The following is an 11,646-nucleotide window of genomic DNA, read 5'->3' as shown; positions in this document are numbered from 1 at the left end:
CAAGCTGAAAACAATGCCAGCTGTCACGGTTGTCATAATTATAATTATGGTTATTGTTATCATGAAATGGAGTGCCTCAATAAAAAATGTAAAGATATTAAATAACTGCTCCAGATATCAGCCGTCAGTAAAAATGAAAGTATTCGTATTGACCCATATTGATTGAAATGGAGGCAAGAACACGCCTGTGTTCTTGTTTCACAAATGCACTTGCAATATTCTTGGCAAGCACAACACATTCCTCTCTCTCTCTCTCTCTCTCCCTCTCTCTCTCTCCTTCTCTTACTCTCTTTTTTTTTGGTGTGACCCAAAAATAGAGCCGCTCCTGGCATGTAGGAATCCTCTCATTAACCGGCATCCGTCATTCGCTATTATTAACAATACAGATCTGCTTTCAAGCTGCCAACAAACATGCGTACACAGGAAAAAAAACAAAGTGAGGGATAAGCTGCAAATACTTTTTTCTCCTCCCGTAGGGATGATTGTAGCATCTTTGATGGGTTGATGGAAGAAGATGAAAAGGACAAAGCTAAACGGTAAGCCAGATATAAAGATGAAGACGATAGAGTGAAGATTAAACATCATATAGAAAGGATTGTTTCTTGACCGGACTTACACTCAACCAGCATCTGAAACACATCTAAAGCATGTCCAAACTGACTTTATGGCATGTGGTCTTAACTTGAAACATTATAGGGTCACATGGCAAAGAGGTTACTTTTGTCTATTTTCAGGATCGTTGTGTTTTTTTTCTGTACGTCAAAACGGCAAATCTGGACAAAAAAAAATCAAAACCTAAGTCTAACATAAGTCTCTTGGAAATGTTTGTCCAAAAGAAACGTTGGCTGCATGACATTAAGAGTTACATTTATAACCGTGGTTTTGATTTCAGCGTGTCCCGAAACAAGTCTGAGAAGAAACGGAGAGACCAGTTCAATGTCCTCATCAAGGAACTCGGCACGATGTTGCCGGGCAATACCAGGAAGATGGACAAGTCCACCATCCTGCAGAAAAGCATTGACTTCCTGTGTAAACACAAAGGTCAGGGCACCTCCCAGGGTGGACACGTCTTGCTCTATATTTAGCTGTTCTTGTGGACTCTGTCCGTCTGTGCTTGTTTACTCTCATTACTAGAGCTTATTACACTTTTCATGAGACGTGGGTACTGTACCTGTAAAGTGTAAATTACTCTTTCATTATTTTTTACCCTTTTAACTGTGTGTTAGGAATAATAATTGTGTCCTACTTTAAGGATTAGCTGCTTTACACCTCCACCCTCTACTCAGTTTCCCCTCATAATCATTAATACTGTGATTCCTTTATGATGAAATAATTAATTACTAGGCATGTGTTACTACTTCTTGTTAATCCTAGCTCTTATCATTGCTGTGCATGATAATTAACTCGGCTGCCACTTCACCGTTGCACTGTGTTATCTCTTGCTCTGTTTAAGTGCCTTGTTTTCACTCTGAGCCCTTTGCTATCAATGCATGTTATGTGTTGTCTCCTTTATGTCCCGTTGTGTTTTCCTCACTTGATTTTTTTTTCTTGAAAAACAGGATTTTTCTTCCCTAAAATTGCCATTTGCCTTCCGTTTCCTCCCCCAGAGATCGCAGCCCAGTCGGAGTCGAGTGAGATCAGGCAGGACTGGAAGCCTCCATTTCTTAGCAATGAGGAGTTCACCCAGCTCATGCTGGAGGTTAGACATCACACGTGTTGTACTGTAATCCTGTCTGTTAGGTTATATCCACTGTTATTTTACTCTCGTGGCAGTTTTTTCTCAGGCGTTCTGAAAAGGGAAGCTAATGCAGAAGTGCCTTAAACTTGCATTTTCTCTAATGGCCATCAGGGGGCGACTCCTCTGGTTTCAGTGTGATTGTATAGAAGTCTATGAGAAAAGGACTCTACTTCTCTCTTGATTTATTCCCTCAGTAAACATTGTAAACATGAGTTTATGGTCTCAATCTCTTGTTTCAAGTCTTCTTCAATACAGCATGATGTTCATTTAGTAAATTATGGTCCAATTTGAGTCAAATAGACCATAAAGCAGAGTATGCTTTAGGGCGGGGCTACCTTGTGATCGACAGGTCCCTACCAGAAAGTTAATTGTAAACATTTTGGTCGCCTAAAAATGTCTTATTCAGCGTTTAATGTACTTCGCTCCACCCTCTCGTGTCACCTCTGGCTGCAAAAAAAACAAGATGGCTACGGCCAAAATGCCAAACTGGAGGCTTCAAAGCGGCAGTCCACGAACTAATGGGTGACACTCAGGATTTTATTTCTAAAAGTAAAAATGCTGTGGTATTTGACGCATTGTTTATTTTTGCTGATACTCAACAACAGACGAATTGATGACAGCCTTTTACTTTATCTTGTCTTGCATTGTCAGGCTCTGGATGGGTTCTTTTTAGCAATAATGACTGACGGGAACATCCTCTACGTCTCCGAGAGTGTCACCTCACTACTTGAACACTTACCGGTGAGTAACACAGGTTCTTCCTTTTACCTGCTATGTATTAGTCATCCTCTGTATGGCAGAACAAGCTTTAAGTGGATTTGTCCTGTGCGAGTCGTTCAGATGGAACATGCTGGGATGACCGATGGGTGTTACTGTTCTTCAGATTTCTGTGCGTGTTCTCATGTATGTGCTGTGCTCCTCAGACGGACCTGGTGGACCAGAACCTGTTAAACTTCCTGCCACTTGGAGAACACTCTGAGGTGTACAAGGCTCTGTCCACGCACCCCACCGACCACGAGAACCTTAGCTCCGACTACCTGAAGAGTCAGTACCACCCCGGAGCATATTACACCTGCTGCTGGTTTTCAACATTATCCAGTGATACTGTACTGTTGTGTGTTTGATGGTTAATCGGACAATATTATTCAGTTTAACACTTACTTATGTACTTCACTATCATCATAAATGTCTGTTTGGGCCTTAACATCCAAAGAAAATGATACAGAAATAAGATTAAACAAACTAGAAATCCATGTAACATGCATTTGACTGTAGTAAATCATTGAATATATTTTGAATAATAAACAATTGAAGATAATGTTTAGTTTTCACAACTCTGTAACTAATTTAGTTTAACATGAATCCCGGCTTGTCTGTAAGGAAGCAACTTGGTGGATATAGAAATATCATCATCTTCTCAGACTTGAGCAGCTAAACAAAGAGTCACGCGTCATTTCTTTTTATTTTAACCCCAAAAGTCTGAAAAAAAAGGCTTATTTTTCACATGATTTTTACAGTTTTGTCTTGATATCCTTCCAGCACCATGAGACATTTGAAACACATTTTGAACACTGCGTTTACTGGACAATTACACGTATTTTTGCCTTCTGAGCTAACTGTATTATTATTATTTATTGTTTTCCAGATAAGAACCACATGGAGTTCTGCTGCCATATGCTGCGAGGGACCATCGACCCCAAAGAACCGCCTGTCTACGAATATGTAAAGTTCATTGGCAACTTCAAGTCACTCAACAACGGTATGACACTTAAATAGCAGTCAACACAGAAACGTGTGTGTGAAGCCACTTTGACTGAAGGAGTAAACAACCTTTTCAACGGCTGCTCTGTGTTGCGCAGTTCCCAACGCGGCGAGGAATGGTCTAGCAGGGATGTTACAGCGGTCGCTACAACCCGCGTTCGACGACCAGGTGTACTTCGTAGCCACTGTTCGGCTGGCCAAACCTCAGTTTATCAAGGTAGAGGCACACACACTCTCGCATACATACAAATATCACTCACACTGAGCCGTTAATGAATCATTTCATCTAACATACCTTCTCTCTGCTGTTGTTTTTGTTTTTATATTCAAAGGAGATGTGTACAGTGGAGGAGCCCAATGAAGAATTCACCTCTCGGCACAGTCTAGAATGGAAGTTCCTCTTCTTAGACCACAGGTAAACACACAAACGCACACATTTGAACGTGTATACTCCGTCAGAAGTCGTATTCGGGGGGTCGCACTCTTCCCGCGTAGGCAAAACGTCATATGAAGCACGTCTCTTAAAGCATAACCCTTTGCATTTACATAATACTTATTTCTTTGTGATATGTACCGTTTCTTTGCATACACTTCACTGAGAGAGCAGATGGTCGTGGTCACTTTGTCATTTTGAGCTTTGTGAAGCCGACCTTCTGTATTCCAATTTCGTTAATGATGCCATCTCTCCTTTTTCAGAGCTCCGCCAATCATAGGCTACCTGCCTTTCGAGGTTCTGGGAACATCAGGGTACGACTATTACCACGTGGACGACCTGGAGACACTGGCCAAGTGTCACGAGCACTGTGAGGGCTCCTGTTTACACACGTTCATTTTGTGTTGTGAAAGCCTTTCTCTGCCCGTCGCCTCTAACCACTCCGTCTCCCTCTCGTGTTCAGTGATGCAGTACGGTAAAGGGAAGTCCTGTTACTATCGTTTCCTGACTAAAGGTCAACAGTGGATCTGGCTTCAGACGCACTACTACATCACCTATCACCAGTGGAACTCTCGGCCCGAGTTTATTGTCTGTACGCACACAGTAGTCAGGTACTGCAGCTTCCCTGTCCCTTTGTACCGATAGAGCAGAGAGTTATTTGTGCTGATCACGAGACATTTCTGTGATTGTGACACGGCTCCTCACTGTGATCCGTTTTACTGGTGACACGGCATTTCTAAATGTCCACATCTCTCATGCGCCTTCTTCTTTTGGTCTGAAACACAGCTATGCAGAGGTGAGGGCAGAACAGCGCAGAGAGCTCGGCATTGAGGAGTCTCACCCAGAGGTTACGGTGAATAAGGTGAGAAATGACATCTAGAAATGCTCTCAACTCATCTGCCTTCATCAACGCACGAGTCCAATAATTCAGGGTATCGCAACATATATCAAGTATGAAAAAAAACTAAATTAAACTACTAGTAGTGTAATTGAAGTTTTGTTCGTAGACTGGCTGAAGTTCTCTTGTGGCAATGTGTTAACATACAAAATAATATATTCATCTAGCCAACATATTATTATATATGTCAAAAGGTTTACCAAAATCAAGCCCAAAAACTTATTTCTGATGTAAACTGTCTCATACAACATAAAGCCACATTTGCTGTCCAATAACTTCCGTCAGTGAGATGCTACTGCCCGTTAATATTACTCACACTGTCGACAAACTGACTGCTGCTCTCTTCTTTTATCTCGATCCCTTTGGTCAGTGATTACATCGAGATGAGAACGACAGATTTCTCATGAATCATAATGGTTTTAAAGGAATTCACAAAAGAACATTAATTCAGTGATATCTTTCTATGAAGGAACTTTTTGAGTCTAATAGCTGTTAGTTATGTACTAGTGCAGGGCCTAGTACAGGACATGCCTCTTTGGATTGCTTGGCATCCTGTATCGCCGCTTACACCGCTCATCCAAACAACTTCACAGTCCGAGAAATACGCCCGGCAAGTGTGAAGTCGATCGGATGAACGGCTGTCGAGAAAAAAAAGACGAGAGTGTTGGCGGTGGAGCGAGCGTGAGTGTAAACGAAGAGAGGGAGAGAGAGCGGCGTTAGCGAGAACAAAGCGAGCACAAATAAACACACCCACACCTCCGCTCAACCCTGCAGGAAGGTCCTGCTATGCCGGAATTTGAATGAATGCAGCCGAAGCGCACGCGCGCCATCCCGCTCGCTGTGGCCTCTCTGCTGTGTGTGTGTGTGTGTGTGTGTGTGTGTGTGTGTGTGTGTGTGTGTGTGTGTGTGTGTGTGTGTGTGTGTGTGTGTGTGTGTGTGGGTGTGGGTGTGGGTGGGTGGGTGGGTGGGTGTGTGTGTGTGAGTGTGGGTGTGTGTGTGTGTGTGGGTGTGGGTGGGTGGGTGGGTGGGTGTGTGTGTGTGTGTGTGTGTATGTGTGTGAGTGTGGGTGGGTGTGGGTGTGGGGCTCAGTCAAACGGACACACCGATAGCAGCACGCTTTGCTCACATCAGAGGAGAGAGAGCTGAGAGCAGAGGGATTACTGAAGTACATAAACACACACAGGAAAACGCTGCATATTAAAGGATTGTCTGTCAAGTGTATTTTTCTTCTGCTGTTAGACTCAGGACTCTGGCTCGGAGTCCCAGCTGAATACGTCCAGCCTGAAGGAGGCCTTGGAGCGATTTGACCGCAGCCGAACACCCTCAACCTCCTCACAGAGTTCCCACAAGTCCTCATCGCATGTCTCTGACAACACATGCACTTGTAAGGACACACACACACACGCACACACACATGTTGCATGTAGATATATAGTATTAGTCAGTCCTACCCTGACGTAATACGTTAAAGACGGGTCAGTGACGCATCAGTTGTGGAGTTTAATGGGATGTGAGGCCCCGCAGTAAGATGACACGATATCCTCAGCAGAGTATGACTCGCACTCGATCAATGATTCTGTCTCTGCGACAGCCTCCAAGCTACACATGGACACGGCCACACCTCCTCAGCAGTCCCTGGCCTCCACCATGGAGATGACGTCACAGCGTCGCTCATCCATCAGCAGCCAGGTGAGACTCGATTGGCCCAAAACACCAACACGTATCACACAGTTCTTAGACTTCTTCTTGTTTTGAAAGATGCTGCTTTTTGTGACCCTGAGTAAGGCAAATATAATTTGATTCAGTCAATGACGTTTCATAATGCAGTTTGGTTAAGCAAATGTAATAAAAATTAATTCTGGCACTTCAGTTGCCATAATTCTCCTGATTACTTGCTTATTTGCAGTCTATGAGCTCTCAGACCACAGGACAGAGTGTAACTCCAGGTTTGATCACTCATCAGCAACAGCAAGAACAACAACAACTGCAGCAACAACAACAACAACAGCAACAGCAACAGCAGCAACAACAACAGCAGCAGCAACAACAGCAACCACAGCAACCACAGCAACCACAACAGCTACAGACAAACGTACAGGTGAGCACGGTGGCACTACACGCGGGTCATTTCCTCTCATCGTGATGTGTAGTAGAGCTGAGACGATTAGATTCTGTGGTCCCACATTCTCAAAGGTTGGTTATTATATTCTGACTAGTAGACCAAAATGATAAATCAATAAATAGAATAAAATAATAGTTAAACAGTAGAAGAAGGGCCAAGCCTTTGCAAGAATATGATGTGTAAAACTGCCATATGCATCAAATCTGGGTATATTTTTGTGAACTTTTTTATGAAATCAGATCGTTGGGATCTGCATTGTCCCGGTAACATCCAACATCATAGCACTACTTTTTGTGCAATCTGAGCCAGTCTGCCACAAATCCTTGCTATTAACTATTAATTGGAAATCGATACAGTGTTTTTCAGAATCAATATAGTCATATGTATCACTATTTTCTGAAAACCCTAATGAAATAACTACTCGCTGCAGCTCCGCTGTGGACTTTTTGTCCATTTGCAGCGCTTCGTGATGAGCATGAGTGACATGAGTGGCCTGTTCTTTGTCTCTCCACACAGCCGGTGACAGAGTTCTCAGCGCAGGTGAATGCCATGCAGCATCTGAAGGATCAGCTGGAACAGAGGACGAGACTGATCCAAGCCAACATCCAGCGGCAGCAGGACGAGCTGAGGAACATCCAAGACCAGCTGCAGAGAGTCCAGGGACAGGGCATACAGGTCTGTGTAGACCCACTGGTGGCCGTCTGACTGTAAAAATGTAAAATAGGGCCGCGCAGTTAATCAAATTTCTATAATAACTTTAGTTTCGCTTTTTAGCGATAATTGTGCCGCATTCCGTTTGTCTTGTGTCATACAAGGCACCGCAGTGCACTCGATTGATGCATTTCACTTTAAAATGTAGGTAACATATAATGTAACATTTTCTTTCGAAGTGCATGACTCTTCCAAAGTCAATGAGTCATCTTGTTAAATAATCACGATCTTGATACTGACCGGGATTATGAGTTTTGCCATAATTGAGCCACCGTGATTCGGAATGTAGCCTTTGTATGCAAATAGGCGTCACATTTAGATTGAGTTTTCTCATCAGTCTTACTTTGCTGTGCTGTAACCTTTTACAGCAAAAGGAAACTCATTATATTCAAACAATAAACCAGAGCGCTACTTCAGTTTACTGAAAGGGGTTCATTTTAATCACACAACAACTGCATACTTACCTTTTTTGAAAATCAATTTCAGTTGCATTCAGGTTTCGCCCCGTGATGTTTTTTTTCCAAATTTAGATGGTTGGTTATTTGAACAAAAGTAGCACGCAACCTCTCCTCTTTTTTTTTAAATGTGGTGAGCTTTGTCTTTTCCTGTTGCGTTCCACCTGGCTGTGCCTGACCTAGATCAGAGCGAGAATCATGCATTATCTATGGCTTTGTTCTATTCAGAGGACACCCGCGTGTACCCTGTAAAGACAATTTACTCACATTGAATTATTCTATTCTGTTGTAATATGCACAGTAAGTAAGTAAATGTAAGTAAATGTAAATGTACAGAAACGAGTGCATGCAGTGCAGACCTAGACACACACACACACACACACACCACTGAGGCCTGACTTTTTTGATGTTTTCATCCCGACAGATGTTGCTGCAGCAGCAAGGTGGAGCGATGAACGTGCAGCTCCCCCAGGTGGGCTCGGTCCAACAAGCCACTGCTTTGACCAGTCAGGTCCAGCAAACGACAATTAACCCCGTCCAATCAGGAGCTCAGCAGCTCACCATCCAGCAGCAGGCTCCGCCCCCCCAGCAGAACCTGCAGCAGCAGCAGCAGACCAACGCCCTCGCACAGGTAGGACACAGATATCAAACAAAAAGAAGTTTTTTCTTTTAATCTCAGATCAAACTTACGGTATCTGAAACCTTTAAAGGAACAGGTCAAACATGAGTCATGTACCCAACACTTGAGGTCCTTTTAGAACACTGAGCTTGAGTGAACTTTCAGTGTTTACATCTCATTCAGAAGACAGGAAGAGCCACAGAGCACGCTGTTAGTGTTGGACTTCACAGGAAACTCTGCGACGGTGGAGTGCTGTAACACACACCATAATGTTTAGCTTGGTTAGAAACACCGTCCATACTCTGCAATTGAGTAATGTTGATCCAAGGTATCTTGTCGTGTTCATTTAGAACAGCCGGGGCAACAAAAGCAGCACGTTTCACTTCATGTTTGTGTATAATGTATCAAAAGCAATGAAGTGGCTGTAATGCCACCTTCCTGCCCACCACCTTCTATGGAAACAATGTGCAGAATATGCTGAAGTTTATTTTCTGTTTTTCTGTATATTTACTGCTTCATGAGCTGTACATTTATTTTCGGTATGTTGAAATTGAACATGCCTAAAATAATGAAAGTGAACCAAAAAAGACCCTTAGTGTGTTTACTCTGTTTTTCAAAGGAATTCATATCATGTCCCTCCCTCCTTCCCCACATTACCACTCTCCAGCCCCAGCGTCAGCCCCAGCAGCCCCCTCAGGCTCAGCCCCAGCCCCAGGGCTCAGTATCCGCTCCACTGTACAACACCATGATGATCTCCCAGCCAGGGCAGCCCAACGTGCTGCAGATCAGCACCAGCCTGCCGCAGACCAACACGCAGCAAGGCACCGCAGTGGCCACCTTCACGCAGGATCGACAGATCCGGTAGGTAGACGACGACCAAACCTGAACCTCAAACTACCCCCCCCACTCCCACTCTCACAAGTCTCTGCAGGCATATATGTACATACGATGTCATTCACTTGTCCCTTTTCTCCATTTCACCCTCTGCAGGTTCCCAGCAGGGCAGCAGCTGGTGACCAAGCTTGTGACCGCTCCAATGGCGTGTGGAGCGGTCATGGTGCCCACCTCCATGTTCATGGGACAGGTGGTCACTGCGTACAACACCTTTGGTGGGCAACAGGTACAAGTCACAGAGCGACTAATGGAACTGTATCTGATACCAGAAAAAGTTTTTGTTTAACATTTGTCATCTCCTTGAAGCCTACAGATGACTCAAAGGACTAACAGGTCCAAAGACTTGTAGATTCTTTGTCATTAAAGCCGGTGCAGTGTTGTTGTTACATTAGCATATACAGTAGAATCCATCCTTCTTCATTTGTCTGTCAAGTCCAAACACATCTGTAAGAGTTTGATCCATTGAGAGAGATCATAAGTAGAGGTGATGCTATTCAAACCTCTCTTGAAGCAGCAAATGGCCGACAATATTCCAGACAAGATTTCCTATATGATTCACTGATATGACGACGTCCCTTTGTTGTTCCGTGTTAACTCCTGTGTATATTCAGCAGGGAGGGCAAACCCAGACCCTGACTCTGCAACCAGCCCAGCCGCCCCAAAGTCAGCCCGACGGCCCAAACCAGACGGCTGTAGTGGCTCAGGGCGGCCAGCAGGGGCAGCAGCAGCAACAGCAATTCCTACAGGTATCAGTAGAGGGCCGTAAATAGGATTCATTTAAACAGACACCTTGAAAATATCAAGTTTTATTTTGGTTTAAGGTGTTGTTGTCTTTAAGTAATGAGTGACATAATATACTACATTTATTCAAACTTTAAGAAGTTCATTCACAGATGCTTTTTTTTAAAAACATTTTTATTTGTTAATGCTCCTGCACTGTGTTTCTGTCAGGGCACTCATCTTCTCCACAGCAACCAGTCTACCCAGCTCATCCTGCAGGCAGCTTTCCCACTCCAACAACAGGGCACGTTCACCCAGGCAACGCAGCAACAACAACAACAACAACAACAACAGCAGCAGCAGCAGCAACAGCAACAGCAGCAACGGCAACAACAACAGCAGCAACAATCTCACCACCAGAGGCACCAGCAGCAACTGAAACCGCAGCCCCAGAAACAGCAGAAAGCTCCGTCATCGCACAGGACCGACAGCGTCAGCAGCCAACCTCAGTGAGCTCGTTCACTGAGAGAACACCGGCAACGTTAAGAGGCCGCTGCATTCAGCTGGTTTGGTCGCGTATCCGTCACAACCCCCCCCCCCCAAAATAAAATCATTGCCCCTCCCTTCCTCCGTCTGAAAGAAAGGAATCATAGGAAAGAGGAACGCCTGTGAGTCCACAAGGAACTCGATTGTCACCGTGGCAACAGGATGGATTACAATCCCCCTTTCCTTCACCAGAGGAGGAGTTGTGATGGAGCTCCGGTCTCCGGGCAAAGCCGGTAACAACTGACTTTTTTTTTTTTTTTTTTTTTTTTTTTGAAGGTGTGTCAAAGTGGACTGACCCTGTACAGATTTACTGTATGATACAAAAAAAACTTGTAAATATACAATATAGCCTAACAGGAAACAGAAATGTAGTATTTTATATGATTGCATGGAAAGAATAGCTGTGTAAGCTTTTATTAGTCGCTTTTGAGAATTTTTACTTTGTTCAAGTGTTTTCTGGTCAAAGATGGAGCGATGATGTGCTCTCAGTCTTCTCTCCCCCACCCCCACCTTCCCTCAAACAACAGTCCAGAATAAGGCTTTAAAGTGCGCTCAGTTTGCTTGGGCTGGGGTTTTCTTGTGGAAGTTGTGTTTTTGAACACTGTGTCTGAGACAAAAATGGCTCTTTTTAACTTTGTAACAAATTATGTTTGGCAAGAAACTAGATCACAGTTTAACTGAATTCTTTGCAGAGTGATCACTGTACGTCTAACGGGTTTAGTGATTCCAAGTGCCAATAACATAGTCGG

The 11,646-nt window shown here is 43.9% G+C and overlaps 1 protein-coding gene across 2 annotated transcripts; it reads left to right on the top strand.

The window, feature by feature from the left end:
• The first annotated feature begins 429 nt into the window (after positions 1-429).
• On the top strand, positions 430-11,129 carry clockb (clock circadian regulator b). 2 transcript variants are annotated; one of them, XM_079160197.1, is made up of 20 exons: positions 430-536; positions 893-1,041; positions 1,608-1,699; positions 2,390-2,479; positions 2,662-2,782; positions 3,384-3,497; positions 3,598-3,716; positions 3,832-3,914; positions 4,196-4,302; positions 4,396-4,543; positions 4,719-4,794; positions 6,070-6,214; positions 6,422-6,519; positions 6,794-6,928; positions 7,469-7,627; positions 8,543-8,749; positions 9,405-9,598; positions 9,728-9,857; positions 10,243-10,377; positions 10,583-11,129. In XM_079160197.1, the coding sequence occupies exons 1-20, from the start codon at positions 505-507 to the stop codon at positions 10,862-10,864; spliced, it is 2,616 nt and encodes an 871-aa protein (XP_079016323.1). In that variant the 5' UTR covers positions 430-504; the 3' UTR covers positions 10,865-11,129. The 2 variants fall into 2 exon arrangements, with proteins under 2 accessions (XP_079016323.1, XP_079016322.1); XM_079160196.1 differs by having other exon boundaries at positions 6,737-6,928.
• The last annotated feature ends 517 nt before the right edge of the window (positions 11,130-11,646 follow it).

This window comes from Pholis gunnellus (assembly GCF_910591455.1).
Source record: "Pholis gunnellus genome assembly, chromosome: 5".
Lineage (NCBI taxonomy): Eukaryota > Metazoa > Chordata > Actinopteri > Perciformes > Pholidae > Pholis > Pholis gunnellus.
The sequence above is the reverse complement of the archived record's forward strand: the minus strand, read 5'-3'. Positions and strand labels throughout refer to the sequence as shown.

Excerpts from the sequence above, each read along its gene's own strand:
- clockb (XM_079160196.1), top strand. The coding sequence starts at position 505 with ATGGAAGAAGATGAAAAGGACAAAGCTAAACG. Across the intron at positions 2,783-3,383 it reads TAGCTCCGACTACCTGAAGA|ATAAGAACCACATGGAGTTC; the intron begins GTCAGTACCACC and ends ATTGTTTTCCAG. Across the intron at positions 9,599-9,727 it reads ACGCAGGATCGACAGATCCG|GTTCCCAGCAGGGCAGCAGC; the intron begins GTAGGTAGACGA and ends CACCCTCTGCAG.